The sequence below is a fragment of the Artemia franciscana genome, chromosome 11 (genome assembly GCF_032884065.1).
Source record: "Artemia franciscana chromosome 11, ASM3288406v1, whole genome shotgun sequence".
NCBI classification, from domain to species: Eukaryota; Metazoa; Arthropoda; class Branchiopoda; order Anostraca; family Artemiidae; genus Artemia; species Artemia franciscana.
The window spans coordinates 37,229,769-37,249,860 of NC_088873.1; the positions used below are offsets into that span (position 1 = coordinate 37,229,769).

General features: G+C 36.1%; 2 protein-coding genes across 5 annotated transcripts in view; one reads left to right on the forward strand and one right to left on the reverse strand.

Annotated features, from left to right (window-relative positions):
* Positions 1-5,164: 5,164 nt before the first annotated feature.
* On the reverse strand, positions 5,165-18,696 carry LOC136033167 (zinc finger protein 729-like). 3 transcript variants are annotated; one of them, XM_065713846.1, is made up of 3 exons: positions 18,578-18,696; positions 11,885-11,985; positions 5,165-9,377 (listed from the first exon to the last, which is right to left on the reverse strand). In XM_065713846.1, exon 3 carries the CDS (start codon positions 9,375-9,377, stop codon positions 6,129-6,131), a length of 3,249 nt encoding a protein of 1,082 aa, XP_065569918.1. In that variant the 5' UTR covers positions 11,885-11,985; positions 18,578-18,696; the 3' UTR covers positions 5,165-6,128. The 3 variants fall into 3 exon arrangements, with proteins under 3 accessions (XP_065569918.1, XP_065569919.1, XP_065569920.1); XM_065713847.1 differs by lacking the exon at positions 18,578-18,696 and adding an exon at positions 18,008-18,209; XM_065713848.1 differs by lacking the exon at positions 18,578-18,696 and adding an exon at positions 18,141-18,163.
* Positions 18,409-20,092, forward strand: part of LOC136033174 (uncharacterized) — a 51,077-nt gene continuing 49,393 nt past the window's right edge. The window contains exon 1 of one of the 2 annotated variants that reach the window (XM_065713867.1): positions 18,409-18,549. The gene's annotated coding sequence lies outside the window, so the exon portion shown is untranslated. The remainder of the gene's footprint in view (positions 18,550-20,092) is intronic. The other variant, XM_065713868.1, reaches the window with a different exon arrangement.

Consider the following 20,092-nt stretch of genomic DNA (forward strand, 5'->3'; position numbering starts at 1 on the left):
CTTATCCCCCTTCTAGCGTGCTTTAAGATGGAAGGGGGCCTTAGTAACGGGGTTTGTATCTCTGTTAATCTTAACTTGGGGTGGCAACTTGTTAATTACGGAATCCAAAAAATAAAACATAGAAACCACGTCGTTGATTAATAACTGCCCCCCTCTTCTTCAGAGAGGAGGCACATAGATATATTACGTAAAGGACACAACATAGCAAAGAAAGATGAAATTTATGTTCCAGTCTTAGTTTTCTCGGATATTTTTATGCATTGTCCGTCGTTTGTGTGCTGTTTCAATGCAATACTTCCAAAAAGATTTACTGGCTACACACGTCATTTTAGTCCATATGCACGTACTCTTTCAAACAGATCGTGGACATGAACTGCAAGTAAAGAACGACTCGGCTCAATAGTAACCGAAGCTCCATAAAACGGAATTTTAATATCAGTAGATACATCGAAAGAATCATCTTATTATGCTGATTCCAAATATAAGACTCATCAAGTTTAGTGTTACCCATCAAAAGTAATGAGCCTGAACAAATTTGTCTGATTTTCGAAATAGATGGGACACATCCCCTAACATTCAAAAAATTTAATGAAAATCACGCCATCACATTCAACATACCAGAAAACCCCACTGTAGAAGTTTCAAGCTTCTATATACAAAAATGTGGAAATTTGCTATTTTTGCCTTAAGAAAAATCTCTGATGGGTGTTTATTTGTGCTTTTTTTTTTTACCAGGGATGATCGTATTAAAATAATAGTCCTAGGAGATCAAGAGAGGGTGCATTCCAACGGAAATGAAAAGTTCTATTGCCCTTTATAAGTGACCAAAAAGATTGGAGGACAACTGGGCCCTCTCCCATGCCCATTTTCTCCCAAAGTTATTTGATCAAATTTTGAGATAGCCGGTTTGTTCAGTATAGTTGAAAGATCAAATAACTATGTCTTTAAGATTAAGAAGACCCCCTCCCCCAAAGTCCGTGGGAAGAGGCCTGTAAGTTATGAAATTTGCCCATTATTTTTTTTTGATACGGGGTCTGAGTACGTCCCCCCTTAATTTTCTAAATTTTATCAAATTCCACCTATTTCTGAGAGATTTCATTTAATTCGTTTGTTTTCAAGAATCCTTGACTAAGTCCCACAATGTATTCTCATTTTCATTATCCAGCTAACAATTTTTAGATACTTCTCAAGCATCTCAACGTTTTTATTTTATTGTGACATTACTCCTTAAGATTCCAAAAACTTGAAGGAACAAAGAATGGAGGAACAAATGCTGGTGTTTTGCCCGCATAAGAAGAAAAATACTTTAGTTGCCCTTACGTAATCCAAAGCAAGATTTTCTGGTAAAAAATGCAAAATCTTTATGATACCCCTCCTCCTAAAAATAGTTTGGATGTTTAGAATTAAAAAACTTTTCAACAAGACTGAGGCTTGTGCCTGGAAGGATCGATGGCAGCCTTAGAAAACGGAGAAAGTTCTCCGTTTCCCTTATTCTGACTTGGTAGAAACAAGTGAACACAGCTTTTGGTTCTGAGTTGCATTTTAAGTTAGGCCTCACATCTTCTTGTTATGATTTGTGTTAACCACTAGCAAACTACTTACTACTCCAAAGCAACCTAAGTTGCTCTAGGAAAAATACATCCCTCCTCTCTCATTCTGCTGATGAAAGTGAAGATAGGTTGGTTCATTTTCTTTTCAGGTGTCGTGTCCTAGCCTGCTTTAAGTCTCACGTTTTGACAAAACAAGTTGAAGGACTCTGGAACAGTAAGTTTTTCTATTCATTATTTGAATTCAGGCAACGTCATACAGTTCATGTAGTTTTGTGGTTAGTAGTTAATTGGCTTTGCCTTTTTTACTGCGTAAGTTTTGTCGGCATAACACACTTTTTAAATAAATTTGTTCAATCAAACAGTTCGTGGTAACGAACTGTAAGGAGCGACCCGGCTCAATAGTAACCAAAACTCTAAAAAATTGAATTTTGATATAAATAGCTACATCAAAAGAATCGAATTTTAATGCTGATTTTAAATATATAAGTTTCATCAAGTTTAGTCTTACCCATCAAAAGTTACGAGCCTGAGAAAATTTGCCTTATTTAAGAAAATAGGGAGAAACACCCCCTAAAAGTCGTAGGATCTTAACGAAAATGACACCATCAGATTCAGCGTATCAGAGAACCCTACAATTGAAGTTTCAAGCTCCTATCTACAAAAATGTGGAATTTTGTATTTTTTGCCAGAAGACAAATCACGGGTGCGTGTTTATTTGTTTGTTTGTTTTTTTGTTTTTTTTTCCCCAGGGGTCATCGTATCGACCAAGTGGTCCTAGAATGTCGCAAGAGGGCTCATTCTAACGGAAATGAAAAGTTCTAGTGCCCTTTTTAAGTGACCAAAAAAATTGGAGGGCATCTAGGGCCCCTCCCACGCTCATTTTTTCCCAAAGTCAACGGATCAAAATTTTGAGATAGCCATTTTGTTCGGCATAGTCGAAAACCATAATAACTATGTCTTTGGGGATGACTTACTCCCCCCCAATCCCTGGGGGAGGGGCTGCAAGTTACAAACTTTGACCAGTGTTTACATATAGTAATGGTTATTGGGAAATGTACAGACGTTTTCAGGGGGATTTTATTTTGTTTGGGGGTGGGGCTGAGGAGAGGGGGCTATGTTGGAGGATCTTTCCTTGGAGGAATCTGTTATGGGGGAAGAAAAATTCAATGAAAAGGGCGCAGGGTTCTCTAGCATTACTATAAGAAAACAATGAAAAATAAACATGAAAACGTTTTTTTCAAATGAAAGGAAGAAGTAGCATTGAAACTTAAAACGAACAGAGATAATTATGCATATGAGGGGTTCTAAAAATACTTTAGCATAAAGAGCGAGGTATTTAGGAGGAGATAAATACCTTGCTCTTTATGCTAAAGTATTTTTAGTAGTTTCAACTATTTATTCTACGGCCTTTCTGATTCAGGGGTCATTCTTAAAGAATTGGGACAAAACTTACGATTTAGTGTAAAGAGCGAGGTATTAACGAGGGTACAAACCCCCTCGTATACATAATAAAAATATAAGGTTATGAAAGTTTGTTACGTAAGTTAATTCTTAGGTTACGTGTATTTTTTACTAATAAAAACGTTCATTAAAAATTAAAAGTTCTAGTTGCCTTTTTAAGTAACCGAAAAATTGGAGGGCAACTAGGCCTCCTTCTCCACCCCTTATTTCTCAAAATCGTCTGATCAAAACTAAGAGAAAGCCATTTAGCCAAAAAAAGAATTAATATACAAGTTTCATTTTAATAATTTATGTGCAGAGAGCCAAAACCAAACATGCATTAATTCAAAAACGTTCAGAAATTAAATTAAAAAAAAAACTAATTTTTTTAGCTGAAAGTAAGGAGCGACATTAAAACTTAAAACGAACAGAAATTACTCCGTATATGAAATGGACTGTCCCCTCCGCAATCCCTCGCTCTTTACGCTGAAGTTTGACTCTTTGCCACAATTCTACTTTTTAAAACAATTAAAAGCTTTAGCGTAAAGAGCGAGGGATTGCGGAGGGGACAGCCCATTTCATATACGGAGTAATTTCTGTTCGTTTTAAGTTTTAATGTCGCTCCTTACTTTCAGCTAAAAAAAATTAGTTTTTTTTTAATTTAATTCTCTAAAAGGCACCCATAAATCCCTCTTCTACAATTTGGTCATTTTAAAGACTAAAGTTAATTTTTTAATGAAGCACAATTTTGGAACATTTTTAACAAAGGTCTGCTTGAAGACAGTGGGGGCTCTTTAACATTGGGGGCCACCAGGCCGCACCTATAATAGCGTATTGGGAGACGCATGTACTCAAGAGCACTTCAGCTGCATTAAATCTAAAGATGGTATTCTACTAAGACCTCATCCAGAACTTTTTTTTCGGAATGGGTTTTACCAAAGGGTTTTTTTCGGGGAAAGTTCTACACAAAGAAAACATCTCAAAAAAGCATAAAAAAAATTGTCCATATTCATTTCTGTTAAGTTTTTACGAGTCGGAAAAACATTTCGAGGGGGAGTGCAAACCCCCCCCCCCTGGATGCGGCCTTGTATGCTACACATAACAAATTTCAAACAGTCCGTGGTAACGAACTGTAGTAAGGACCAAACCGGCCCAAAACTCCAAAAAAAGGAATTTTTATACAAGTAGATACATCAAAAGAATGTTGATTTTGAATATATAAGTTTCATCAAGTTTAGTCTTTACCCATCAAAAGTTACGAACCTGAAAAATTTGCCTTATTTTCGATAAAAAGGGGAAACACCCCTAATTGTCATAGAATCTTAATGAAAATCACACCATCATATTCAGTGTATCAGAGAGACCAACTATAGAGATTTCATGTTCCTGTCAGCAAATTTATTTATGTATTTGTATGTTTTCCCAAATGAAAGATCACAGATACGAGTTTTTTTGTTTGTTTTTTTCCCAGGGGTGATCGTATCGACCCAATGGTCCTAGAATGTCACGAGAGGACTCATTCTAACGGAAATTAAAAATTCTAGTGCGCTTTTTAAGTGACCAAAAAATTGGAGGGCAACTAGGCCCTCTCCCACGCTTATTTTTTCCCAAAGACACCGAATCAAAATTTTACATAGCCATTTTGTTCATCATAGTCAAAAAATCCAGTAACTATGTCTTCGAGGACAACTTAATCCCCACAGTTCCCACGGGAAGGGCTCTAAGTTATGAACTTTGCCCATTGTTTACATGCAATATTGGTTATTGGGGAGTATACAGATGTTTTCAGGGGGACTTTATCTGGTGGGGGGGGGGGGTTCAGGGGTTATGTGGGAGGACCTTTCCATGGAGGAAGAGAATAATGCTGGATTTTCCAGCATTATTTAAAAAACAGCGAGAAATAAAATAAAAAAAACAAGTTTTCTCAACTGAAAATAGGGAGCAACATTAACGGTTCGTCCTCTCCTTAGTGCCTCGCTCTTTACGCTAAAGTATTTTTAGTCATTTTAAAAGAGCTATTAATTCTAATTAAACAGCCTTTGTGATTCAGTGGTCATTCATAAAGAATTGGAACAAAATTCGAACTTTAGTATAAAAAGCGAGGTACTGACGAGGGGGCGAACCCACTTATATACGTAATAATAATATACGAATATAGAAGTTCATTACATAAGTTAATTTGTAAGTTACGTATATTTATTACTAATAAAAGCGTCAGTAAATAAAATTAAAAGTTCTAGTGGCCCTTTTAAGCAACCAAAAAAAATTGGAGGGCAAATACGCTCCCCCCACCCCGTTTTCCCAAAATTGTCTAATCAAAACTTTGAGAAAGCCATTTAGCCAAAAAAAAGTAAAATCGATAAACAAATTTTGGTTTAATTATTCTTGTACGGTGACCCAAAATCAAAACCTGTATTAATTCAAAGACGTTCAGAAACTAAATAGAAAAAAAATTCAACTGAAAGTAAGAGCGACATTAAAACTTAAAACGAACAGAAATTATTCCGTATATGAAAGGGGCTGTCCTCTCCTCAACACTCCACTCTTTACGCTAACGTTTGACTCTTTCTCACAACTCCATTTTTTAAAACAATAAAAATCTTTGGCGTAAAGAGGGGGCGTTGAGGAGGGGACAGCCTTTTTCATATACGGAATAGTTTCTGTTCGTTTTAAGTTTTAATGTCGCTCTTTACTTTCAGTAAAAACAAACTTGTTTTCCTTATTTAATTGCACAAAAGTGGAAAAACTAAAATGCCGCGTTAGAATTTTTAGCCTTTTTTTAACGTGTATTTGTGCGTAAAAGTACGATTTTTTAGGTATTAAAGACACCTAAAAAAAAAAAATCTTGTAAAAACAATGTTGATATCGAAAGCTGTTATTTCGAACTTTCTCTCGTAAGAGGAACTAACACAATTTTGGAAATGTAAGAAACTTTTAAATATCGTAGGAACCGAAAACGTTAGGATGAAATAAATAAAGCAAACAGCCGAACTTGCTTTGCTTGAAGATACAACTGTAAAAAAAATTCCACATTCAAATTGTCTCTTGATCAAAACACTACCGATCATCACAATTCATTTGCAGATTTCCCACTCTAAAAAACAAAACAGCTATTGATAAAAACATAAATATTTCGATTTATTGGTGTTTATCACTTTCCTGTAAATGATTTGGAAGCCTTCGCAACTGTAGAAATTGGTAAGTTTCATGCTGTGACGAACCGGAGGCAGTTGACACGGACATAATAGACGGGAGAAGAATTGCAGAGTTTATTACATTAGAACTTCCCATAGAGTCTTTTTTACTGCCTGCGATTTCTAACGGTTCAAATTTAACAGGAGTAATTATATTTTTCCCTTTGATTGCATTCGTGAAAAGAAACTTCGAATCACGACCTAACACTCGGATTTCAGGAAGTCTTACAAGTGCTGAACTAAACGACACTGAACTTGTATGGTCTTTACCCTTCGTTTCATCCATCTTTTTGAGTTTGGAAGTAAGTGGAACATCCTTATCACTATGGGCAGACTTTCTATGCTCGTCTAATGTATTGATGTTCGTGAAGCTAATCCCACAGCATTGGAGAAGTAGTAAGCTATCTTCAACTTTTCCAGGGAAGTACGACTGACCTTCAGTTAATTTGTATTCATTCGCAACAACATATTTTGATTCAAATGTATCAACACTGTGGAATTGCAATGCAGCTTCTGGAGGAGTGCCATCGTTAAAAGTTCTAAGGTTTTGTAGGTTTTCTATCTCCGATTGATTGGATGCAAGTTGGTCATTCAATGATGCAATTTGGTAGCCATCAGGGAGTTCCACCTCAATATTCTGAGGAATTCCTTCCGTCTGTGAACTTGAACCTTCCCCTTTGGAGTCTGGATGAAGAGAATTCTTGTGCTTCTGCAATTGGTCGTTTCTCATAAAGCCACGTCCGCATACTTCACAAATGAATTTCTTTCGGCCAGTATGGATTAATCGATGCTGCTGTAAATTATGCATCAAACTAAATGCTCTTCCACAAGTTTCACAAGTAAAAGACTTTTGGGGCAAGTGACCAAACATATGCTGTTTCAAATGTTTCCGCAAGTAAAATGCTTTTCCACATGTTTCACAGACAAATTGCCTTTCTCCCTGATGCCGAATCATATGATTCTGATATAAATCTTTTCTATTAAAAGTCTTATTACAAGCATGACAAGTTAGATCTAGCACATTTGAATGGGTTTTTTCGTGGCGTTGAAGATCTCCGTAGGTCAAGAAACCTCTACCACATTCTTCACAACTGAACGGGGTTAAGCCCCAATGAATGGTTTCGTGCTTCTTCAGATACACTTCTTGTGAAAACGCTTTATTGCAAGTTCCACAAATGAACGCTTTTTCACGTTTATGTGATTCATTTCTATGCTTTTTGAGATCATCTACATGTGAAAACACTGTCCCACACTTATGGCACTTAATCTCGGCTTCCTTTGTATGCTTCTCCATATGTTTCTTTAATGCAAGTTCATAAGTAAATTCTCTTCCACATAATGGGCAACTATCTGTATTGGTAGAACAATCGTCCGGTGTTGACTTGTGATCATATAACTCATTTTTGGTGGAAAAGCTTTTTCTACATTTTCCACAGCGGAAAAACTTCATATTTTTGTGAGTTAATTCGTGGCGCACCAAATGTTGCTTTGATCCAAAGTTTTTTTCACAAATAGCACACTCAAATTCCTTAGCCGTATGAGTACGGCTGTGCCTGGTTAATTGAACTTTTTTACAGAACCGCCTACCACAAACTTCACACACGAAAACAGCTTCGTCGGCGTGCACCACTGATTGGTGCTCAACTAGCTCAGGTTGGGAGGTACATTTCCACTTACAAAGATTACAATTCCAATTATCCTTTTCCAGACTTAACGTTTGTTTGCTGCAACTAATATCGTACATTTTATCTTCAACACTGACTTGCACAATCGGTTCAATTTTTCCTTCACTGATAACTGATATCATCTGTTTTGCAGCTTGTGATTGTGTCTCAGGTTTTGGATCTGAAGAGACTGTCTCTGGCGGATCAGGGTAATCTTTCTCAGGCGAGCTCAAAGGGATTATCTTAGGCAGCTGCTGAAGACACGCCTCCTTGGAAGGTGTTTCTTCATAAGTCACTGAAAGCTCACTATTTTTCACAGTAGTAGTGGTTTCATTTTCAGTCACTTTATTTTTCAAAACAGGAAGAACAATTTTCCAAGAATGTGAATCTTTTGTTAGATCATCACTGCAATTCTCTTTACGCATTTTCGTAGACTTTCCTATTTTCTTAGAAGAATCATGCGAAGATATATGTGAATGAAAAGCTGACCGTCGGACAAACGCTTTGTCACAAAGAGGACACACAAAAGTATCTTTCTTCAAATGCATTGTCAAATGTCTTTTAAGAGCATCTTTCCCTCGCAGAGTTTTCCCGCATCGTGGACATGAATATTGGTTTGGAAGGGGAATCAAACGTCTTCTTTTCAAATGTATTTCCTTCGTCTTTTTACCCGCTTTGCTTTTTCCGCTTTTACTCTTACAAGTGTGTTGAGTCACCGATGAACAGTGATGGCAGTATATCGAAGAATAGTCACATGCTTCTTGCCTATTGCGTTTTTTGATCGCCAAGTTAATATCTTCATCCCCTTCGTCAGTTTCAAAATTCTCACTTGGATGTGCTTCAGGTGTTTTGTCAGCTATTTTGAATCCGTAGTCATGTTCAATTTGTATTCTTTGGGGTTCACTAACTGCTGATAAAGTGTTTTCTTTGACTAAATTATCTATCCTTGAATATTCTCTTATATTACAGAATTCAGAAATAGTTTTTGCTGCTACTTCTTCTAAAAAAGCTAACCTTTGTGAGTCAACCGTATCCGAAGGAATGTTAATCATGTTCGTCGACTCTTCATCATCTTCTACGGTGATGGAACTTCTTTCATTTGAAGATTCAAAGGAAATACCATTCGTAATACTAATCTGATCACTCGACTCTTCTGTCGGTTTTAATTCTCTTTGCCGAATCACAAAATTTTCACCAACAACTATAGGTATAGGGACCAGGCTATTAAGAGGCAAATGATAAATCGAATCAGTGAGAAGACGCTGAGTTTCATTTTTTAATGAATCATCTGTATACAAATCACTGCTCTGTCGTGGTTGACTCTTCGTGGCAAATAAAAGCGGATCAGTTGAAAAACAAGAACTTGAGCCTGAAATGGTTGCACTAAAAGCAGATAGGAGTGATTCTGTCCCTGCCACCGATACCATAGGTGTCCCAAGTTCGGCTAAAAAAGACGAGGAGCTCGGCAAAGTAGAAACAACATGGCTGTTTTTGGTTTGATCTTTTCCAACTTTTTCACTTGGTTCCATCTGAAAAAGCAAAACATAAATGCATAACCAAAGAAAACATACATGTTTGTAACAAAACCCACATACATAGCCAAAACTAAATGGAATATATAACGTGTTTTTAAAAAATGGGTTCATAAGTGAGCACCATTCCTCTAATAGATCTTTATCCACATGTCGCACTTGTAGGGGTTTACAGAGGCACCTATAATAGTCTTTAGTTCAATTCATTTAAATTTTGAATACCAAAAACCCATATATTTGACACCTTATCACTCATAACTGTAAAAAATTAAATCTTTTTCCTAGTGACAACTAGATAAATACAATCACTCCTGAAAAAAAACAACAACAAATGCTAATAAAAATCAAAAAACGTCCATTCAGGAGGAAAATAGAGAAATTTTCAGCATTCCGTCCAGGGGAACATTTATGGTTATAGTAGCTTCATATACCAGCTATTGGGTATTTTTGCAATCACGCAAAAGTTTACGGCATATTTTTTTTTTACCAAAATTGCCCCTTATTAAGTTGCCTTCCTTGTGTTTTCTATAATTATACGAACTTTCTTGTGCAGTAGAATCTGCACTAATTATTAATAAACAAATACGTATTTATGATCACCATAAAAAGCTGATTTGTTTTTATTGAATGTTATCAATAGTTAGGCTCTTACACTTTCGTTATTGACAAGTATCACAAATTAGAAGTAATATTTTCCTTAGTAAGGGTCAAAATCTATTGGCAGGCAGCCAACAATAGGGTAACACACATTTTTTACCTAGCCTTTCCCTATTCTGCTCTCCCTTGGTTTCCTTATAAGTAGCCTACTTTATAGTCCCAAATTTCCACGAGGGCATGACCACCCCCTGCCCTCCTCCAACCGGCACCTATGGGATCAATTAAGACCAAACTTAAGCGAATGTCCATAAAGCCAAGGACAATAAATTGCAATTCTTCAGTGAAGGAATGGGGTAACTCATTTTAAATTTCAACACATCCCAACGCCAAAAATAGCCCTCATCACATCTTAGTAATATTTATGAACTCTGCATAGACACTTCTCACCTTTTGAAAATTCTGACCTCTCATGGAATCTTAACGAAAATACACCATCAGATTCAGCGTATCAGAGAACCCTACAGTAGAAGCTTCATGCTCCTATCTACAAAAATGTGGAATTTTGTATTTTTTGCCACAAGACAGATCACGGATGCCTGTTCTTTTTGTTTGTTTTTTTCAGGGGTGATTGTATCGACCCAGTGGTCCTAGAATGTCACGAGAGGGCTCATTCTAAAGGAAATCAAAAGTTCTAGTGCCCCTTTCACGTGATCAAAAAATTGGAGGGCACCTAGACCCCCTTCCACGCTAATTTTTTCCCAAAATCACCGGATCAAAATTCTGAGATAGCCATTTTATTCAGCATAGTCGAAAAACCAAAGAACTATGTCTTTGGGGACGACTTACTCCCCTACAGTCCTCGTGGGAGGGGCTGCAAGTTACAAACTTTGACCAGAGTTTACATATTGCAATGGTTATTGAGAAGTGTACAGACGCTTTCAGGGGGATTTTTTTGGTTTGGGAGGGAGGGGTTGAAGGGAGGGGTGTATACAGGGGGAACTTTCCATGCAGGAATTTGTCATGGTGGAAGAGAATTTCCATTAAGGGGGCGCAGGATTTTTTAGCATTTTATTTTTTTTTTAAACAATGAGAAAATAAATATGAAGAGTCTTATCAAATGAAAGTTAGAAGCAGCATTAAAACTTAAAACGAACAGAAATTATTACGCATATGAGGGGGTCACCTTCTCCTAATACCTCGCTCTTTACGCTAAAATAATTTTATTAATTTCAACTATTTATTCTACGGCCTTTGTGATTCAGGGGACATTCTTAAGGAATCGGGACAAAATTTAAGTTTTAGTGTAAAGAGCGAGGTATTGACATGGGGGTTAACCCCCTTAATTACGTACTAAAAACATACGAATATAGAAGTTCGTTACGTAAGTTAATTCGTAAGTTACGTATTACTAATAAAAACGTTCGTAGAAAATTCTAGTTCTAGTTGCCTTTTCAAATAACCAAAAATTGGAGGGTAACTAGACCTACTCCCCCACTCCTTTTTTCTCAAAATAGTCCGATCAAAACTATTTGAAAGCCATTTAGCCAAAAAAAATTAATATGCAAATTTCGTTTTAATTATTTATGTGCGGAGAGTCAAAATCAAAACATGCATCAGTTGTAAAACGTTCAGAAATTAAATAAAAAAAAAAGTTTTTTTTTAACTGAATGTAAGGGGCGACATTAAAACTTAAAACAGTTTTAAAACTTAAAACTTAAAAGTTTTTTACTGTTTTAAGAAGTAGAGTTGAGTGAAAGAGTCAAACTTTAGCGTAAAGAGCGGAGCGTTGAGGAGGGGACAGCCCCTTTCATGTACGAAGTAATTTCTGTTCGTTTTAATGTTGCTCCTTACTTTCAGTTAAAAAAAAAATTGTGTTTTTATTTAATACGCATAAAAGTATGAACTACCTTATAGCATTTCAACCCTGGTTTTTGATGAAAGGCAGCTTCCAGATTTAGTGACTCGTAAGCAAACTTAGCTTAAATGTTTCAGACAGGATACACATCACCTAAAAAAAAAATAATCACGTTTAAAAAGTATTACAAAATGAAATTAAAGCAAACGTGGGAAAGAGCCTACTATAAGATAATGTCACAATAACTGTTAAGTTTATGCCCAAGTCACACCATAGTTGCACCTGTTGACAAAAAAAATATGGGTGATATGTTTTATTTTTCTATTTCTAATGCAAAACTTCTACTACAAAAGCGAGAAACTAAATGTCAAGAATTTGGTTTAAGAAGCATATATGGTCGCTGTTACACCTCAGGTATATATCGAGCATATTTAACCGTTTAAGGTAATTTCCCAAAATATTCGCTAATCTGCTCTCAAAGGGTGGATCAGCATGGTAATTAGATCAGAAGGATCAAAGTGGCAAAGAGGCAATTCTCTCTTTGAATATCACTTGGCAATTTACTTTGACAATTACTTCAGAAGTTAGGAAATGTCAGATATGATTTTTAGCCGTAACAGCCATAGATGGCAACACTAATTTGTTCCAAGGTATTGTATTTGCACTTGTATCTACTATTATACACTTGTATCTACAACACACTTGTATCTACAAGTGTATACACTTGTATCTACACTTGTCGATACAAAATACCTCTACTATATACCTCTACTTGTAGATACCTCTACTATACACTTGTATCTACAAGTGCGAATATGTATTCGCACTTTTTGCCGTTTAGGAAAACTGTAAATCCAAGATTCTATCTTTTTAAATTCGAAGAATGGTGCCTTAAGTCTTCACTATGATTAGTTATTAGGGGCATTAAACCATTAAGTTTTTACTTTCAAACAATTATGCCTTGGACCTTCACTCTGATTAGTCATTAAGTTCATTAAATGTTTAATTTCAAACAATTATGCCTTAAATCATACCTCTGATTAGTCATTTAATTCAAAAAGCTATTAAGTTATAAATTTCAAACACATATACTTTAAATCTTCACTCTGGTTAGTAATTAGGTTTTTAATTTCAAATAAATATGCCTTAAATCTTCACTCTGATTAGTCATTGCATTTATTGCTTATATCGGCTGTCCGCTACTCAATACCCCACTCTTTGCGCTAAAATATTTTATTGTTTTAAAAAGTAAAGTTGTGAAATAGAATTGTGTGGCGAAGTATTGAGGAGGGGACGAACCTCCGAATATAATAATAATTTCTCTTCTTTTTAAGTTGTAATGTTACTCCTTACTTTCAGTTGAAAAAAACTTATTTTCTTTATTTAATTTCTCATTGTTTTTTTTAATAATACTGGAGAATCCAATGCTCCCTTCGTCGAAATTCTCTTCCCCCATGACAAATCCTCCATGGAATGATCCTCTCACGTAATCCCCTCCCCACCACCAGAAAAAATCCCCCCTGAAAACGTCTGTATACTTCTCAATAACAAATACTATATGTAAACAATAGGCAAAGTTCGTAACTTGCAGCCCTTCCCCCGGGGACTGTGAGAGATTAGATCGTGCTCAAAGACATAGTTACTAGATTTTTTGACTATGCTGAACAAAATGACCATCTTGAAATTTCGACCCGACGATTTCGAGAAAAAACGAGCGTGGGAGGGGGCCCAGTTGCCCTCTAATTTTTTTGTCACTTAAGAGGCCACTAGAACTTTGAATTTCCGTTAGAATGAGCCCTCTCACGACACTCTAGGACCACTGGATCGATACGGTCATTCCTGGGGGAAAACAACACACCAACACTTAGATGGTGGGGGCGCTTCGTGCCCCCCAAGCCCCCCGCACGCGTAAGTCGTTACGCGCCGTATTAGTTACGTGCCATTGTAGTTGAATCCCTGTGTCCACCTACGGTGGACACACACACATATATATATATATATATATATATATATATATATATATATATATATATATATATATATATATATATATATATATATATATATATATATATATGTGTTTTTAACTACGTAAAACTTGCGAATATACAACATTCTTCGCTGTCCCATTGTCTGTGCATATAAATAGATTGTCAGGTTTACCGACTCTTGAACATGCAACATATAACTGTCCATGGGAAAAACAATCCGTATTCAGATCTATACCGCATTTTTTTAATGATTGTCCTTGAGCTTTGTTGATGGTGATTGCTAATCGAATATTCCCTGTGTCCCCGTCATCATTTATATATCCCCTCTGTGCCCCCCGGCGTCCCCGTTGTAGTTGTATCCCTGTGTCCCGGTCGTCATTTATATTCCCTGTGTCCCGGTCGTAATTTGTGTCCCGGTCTGTAATTTCTCTTTGAGTTTCCCGGTCATCATTTATATTCCCTGTGTCCCGGTGTCCCAGTCGTCATTTGTGTCCCGGTGTCCCGGTCTGTAATTTCTCTTTGAGTGTCCCGGTTGTCATTTATATTCCCTGTGTCCCGGTCTGTAACGTCAACTTATAATGACGTGATATACAAAGCCTTATATACTTGTAATGACGTCATATGCGAACCCTCTTTTTTACAAAAAAAAACATAAAAAAAACATGGATACAACTTATATATATATATATATATATATATATATATAGATAAACACGCATCCATGATCCTTCTTCTGGCAAAAAAATTACAAAATTCCACATTGTTGCTGATACAATCTTGAAACATCTACAGTAGGGTTCTCTGATATGCTACATCTGATGGTTTTTTATTATTTTATGAAATAAAGTTATAAGAAAGAGTCAAACTTTAGCGTAAAGAGAAGGGCGTTGAGGAGGGGATAGCCCCTTTCATATAAGGAATAATTTCTGTTCGTTTTAAGCTTTAACGCCGCTCCTTACTTTTAGTTATAAAAAAACTTGTTTTTTTTACTTAATATATCAAAGGAATCGAATTTTTATAGTGATTTCAAATATATAAGTTTCATTGTGTTTAGTCTTACATTAAAGGTTACGAACCTGAGAAAGTTTGACTTATTTTGAAAAACGGGGAAACGCCCCCTAGAATCTGATTGAAAATCACACCATCAGATCCAGCAAATCAGAGAACCCTGTTGTAGAGGTTTCAACCTCCTATCTGCAAAATGTGGATTTTTTTTATTTTCTTTGCCAGAAGAAAGATTACGGATGCGTGTTAATTTGTTTGTTTCTTTTTTCTGTTTGTTTTTCTCCCCAAGGGTGATCGTATCAATCCGGTGGTCCTAGAATATCGGGAGAAGGCTCATTCGAACGGAAATTAAAAGTTCAGGTGCCCTTTTAAGAGACAAAAAAAAATTGGAGGGCAACTAGGCTCCCTCCACACCCCTTTTTTTTATCAAAATCGCCCAATCAAAATTTTGAGATAGCCATGTTGTTCAGCATGATTGAAAGGCCAAATAACTATGCATTTGGAGATATGATGACACCCTACTGACCCGGAGGAAAGGCCTTTAAGATACAAAATTTGCCCATTGTTTATGTATAATATTTGTTATTAGGAAGTACACGTAGATTTTTCGGGCAGGGGGGTGCTGCAATTTTCAGCTGGTGGGATTTTCCACGGGGATAATTTTCCATGTGGAGGAAAGTTTCTAGGGAGTGATTTTTTCAGGGAAAATTTTACACCAGCGGAATTTGCCAGAATTTGTGTACGAAATTCGTCTTATGTCTTGCTTTCTCTTTGCTGACTCAATTTTACACGTGATGATGTTAAGGATAATTGTCGGAGGTAAATTTTCACCAGGATTGAACTGTCTAGAGAATAGATCCATAGGAAGAGGGAGTTTTCCGTGGAGGTGTAACCAGATTTCCAGGCATTAATTAAAAATCGATTAGAAATTAAAATAAAAAAAACAATTTTTTTCAACTGAAAGTAAGGAGTAACATTAAATTTAAAACGAACAGAAATTATTACGTATATGAGGGGGGTTGCCCCCTCCTCAACACCTCAATCTTTACGCTGAAATTTGAATTTTTGTTCAGCATTCAGTTCTGTTGAGCAATGCCGAAGCGTTGGACGGATATTTTTTAACAATATCGACAGTTTTGAACTTGATTATCAAACACCAAAAGATTTAATGCCCTTAGACTCAGTGTTTATAAAAAGTAACGCATTATCAAAGTAGTTTGTTCAAAGTAAAACATTAAAATTATTATTTTTAGTTCAATTCATTTAAATTTTGAATACTAAAAACCTATATGTTTGACACCTTATCATAAAAAATTAAATCTTTTTCCTAGTGACAACTAGATAAATACAATCACTCCTGAAAAAAAACAACAACAAATGCTAATAAAATCAAAAAACGTCCGTTCAGGGGGGAAATAGAGAAATTTTCAGCATTCCGTCCAGGGGAACATTTATGATTATAGTAGCTTCATATACCAGCTATTGGGTACTTTTGTAATCACGCAAAAGTTTACGGCATATTTTTTTTACCAGAATTGCCCCCTTATTAAGTTGCTTTCCTTGCGTTTTCTATAATTATACGAACTTTCTTGTGCACTAAAAGCTGCACTATTTATTAATAAACAAATACATATTTAGGATCACCACAAAAAGCTGATTTTTTTTATTGAATAGTTAGGCTCTTATACTTTCGTTATTGACAAGGATCACAAATTAGAAGTAATATTTTCCTTAGTAAGGGTCAAAATGTATTGGCAGGCAGCCAACAATGGGGAAACACACATTTTTTACCTAGCCTTTATATTTCTATTCTGCTTTCCCTTGGTTTCCTTATAAGTAGCCTACTTTATAGTCCCAAATTTCCACGAGGACATGGCCACCCCCTGCCCTCCTCCAATCGGCACCTATGGGATCAATTAAGACCAAACTTAAGCGAATGTCCATAAAGCCAAGGACAATAAACTTCAATTCTTCAGTGAAGGAATGGGGTAACTCATTTTAAATTTCAACACATCCCAACGCCAAAAATAGCCCTCATCATATCCTAGTAATATTTATGAACTCTGCATAGACACTTCTACCCTTTTGAAAATTCTGACCTCTCATAGAATCTCATAGAATAACGAAAATACACCATCAGATTCAGCGTATCAGAGAACCCTACAGTAGAATTTTCATGCTCCTGTCTACAAAATGTGGAATTTTGTATTTTTTGCCACAAGACAGATCATGGATGCGTGTTTTTTTTTTTTTTTTTTCAGGGGTGATCGTATCAACCCAGTGGTCCTAGAATGTCACGAGAGGGCTCATTCTAAAGGAAATTAAAAGTTCTAGTGCCCCTTTCATGTGACCAGAAAATTGGAGGGCACCTAGACCCCCTTCCATGCCAATTTTTTCCCAAAGTCACTGGATCAAAATTCTGAGATAGCCATTTTATTCAGCATAGTCAAAAAACCTAATAACTATGTCTTTGGGGACGACTTACACCTCTACAGTCCTTGTGGGAGGGGCTGCAAGTTACAAACTTTGACCTGTGTTTACATATTACAATGGTTATTGAGAAGTGTACAGACGCTTTCAGGAGGATTTTTTTGGTTGGGGAGGGGGGTTGAAGGGTGGGGTTTATGCAGGGGGAACTTTCCATGGAGGAATTTCTCATGGTGGAGGTAAATTTGGTGTAGGAAAAGGGAGCAGGGTAAATTTTTTGCAGTTCAAGTAATTGACTTACCAATAAAGTGAAAATACCACTCGATGCTTTTTTTATGTTCTTTATAAATATTATAATCGCTTCTATCGCAAATTCAAATTTAAGCACAATCTGAGCTCTTAAAAATAACAAAGTTTCAATAAAGTATGAGTTATTGGTCATTTTTCAACAAAATAATACTACATTTTCTCAGTGCTGTTTTCTTTGTTGTTTTCAACAAAATAATACTACATTTTCTCAGTGCAAAAATTATTTATAATAAGGTTAGTTTAGGTTAGGTCAAAAGTGCTTAAATTGGAATTCACAGTAGAAGCGATTATTATATGAGGAGCCTGCACTGAAAACTAAAGTATTTCTTGGTGCCTTCATCTGGAGTTTTGCCATATTTTTTTCCTTTTTCTAAAAACCGCCATTTTTTAAATAGCTCTTATTTTACACACTGTAATATATATAAAAAAACACATATTTTTACTTTTCATAAAAACTATTCTCCAAATGAAGACCAACTGGGAATTCCTATCCTCCTCGCAATTTCCCTTTGGATGATCAAAAATAAATAGAGCAACAAGAAGAAACTTTGTAATCTTGGGAGAAAAATATAGTACTTTAATATTTAAAGGTCTTTTCAGTATGCACTATTTTCAAACCTTTCCCATTCATAGACCCCCCCCCCCCTCCTTCCTAAAAAATAATCGGTTCCTTCTGACCTGCTACCCTGCTAAAAGATTCCGCCTATGCCTTAGCACCAAGCTGCCTGAAAATACGCTAATAATTATAACCTAAGCAAAAAGAATATTTCATTTTCTATACAGTAAAAGTAAATTGAAAACAGGTATTTATGTACATTTAAGCAGCTCAAATGTAGGAATTACCAATATACGGTAGAGTTATCGACCCCTTATTTACATAGCTTGCTAAAGAGAATATGGTGTCGTAAAAGTTCTGAGAAAAGAATTCAAGACTAAGCAATTTTAAGGATTTCTGAACGAAAGAAGCAAAAAACCGATTATCACAGTAAGTAAAACAGTAATTATCTACTTGCCCTACTACCAGGAGTTGACGTTTATCCACCACAGCTAAGAAAAACACGAAAAATTAACTTTTAGAAAAACAAGTTCCTGTGTATTCTCGCTTATGGAATTTCAATGGCGGAGTCAAAATAATCTCAACTGCCATCTATAAAAAGAAATATTTCGAAATAGGTAGTGCTTTATTTGTCCTTTTTATTAGGCTAGTACTGTACCTGAAACTAGATTATGCACAGAACTTATATGCTGGACCGAAAAGTAAGGTGTAATTTATAGGTAACTGTTAGTTATCCATACTCTGTGTGCTAGACTCTGTCCTTGTTCTTAAATTTTGTGATTTTTAGAAAAGCTAAATGTGAGTAACCCATTTATTTTGCCTAAAAAACAAACAAATATTGAGAGAATTGCAGACATGATACGGAAAAACTGCAACTTCTTTTGAATTATCCTACAGATATTTAGCATCTATCTAGTTGCTGCTGTTGAACTCTTACCCGTTCCTAGGGTTAGTGGTGCTCGGGAAAAAATTAATTGCAACGCCCCTTTCGACTCAAATATAAGCAAAAAAACAAATCAAAGTGGGCGATTCCCTAACCACGGCACCTAGCCACCGCGCTCGAGGCAGCTGTCCCGGTTACCTCCCCCCTTTGAATGACTCTGGTCGAACTTATATTATTGCCACAAAGAAGTGGCAATTTACAGATCATACCACATAAATGATTGAAAAATCCACTGCTCATTTGATTCCCGAATATGCGGATTTGCGTGTCTCTAGAAAATGGCTGGTAAAGAATTGTCTGCAATCCACAAAGCTTTTGCGGTTTCCCACAAACCGAAATATAGCTCAAAGCAAGCTCCTGACTTTTCTTCACTCTACCACCTTCAGTAATGAGGATGAGGGTTCAATCAAGGTTTTGGCCCGCAGTAACTTCACAATAACTAATGAATTGACAGAAATTTGACATCCACCAGGAAAATGTTTGAAGTAACTAAGGACTTATAAGCTTATAAGGGCGTAATCTTCACAAGCTGCAAATGTATCCATAATACTGATGATGGTAATAATGTGAATTTACTTCACTAATGTTGCTGGTCAACTATTTTTTGCAAAAGTTATTATAAACTAAGTCCAAAGTTACTTTTGTATCGTTCTATCTATTGCGACGACGTCAGTTTGAACGAAAAAGATATTTTTTACAACTATTCGCTGAACCTACGATGCGCCCTGAGTACCAAAAAAAATACATAAGATTATTCAAATTTAACAAAGACAAATCGTTTCAATGAACAAGAAAATGAATGGAATGGATTCCAAACAAATTTTCTGGAAGTACTCACTGACGACATTGAAAACATACCAGCTCTTTCTGATCAAATCAAAAGGAACAAAAAGATAAAAGCACCAAACCTAATATCTGGAATGCATATTTGGTTTGGCTTTCTGAGATAGCTCAGAAAGATGTAGTTATGAATAAATTAGAAAGGAACTTAATCCAACAGGGTCCAGCATCTGAACACCACCGTGCTCT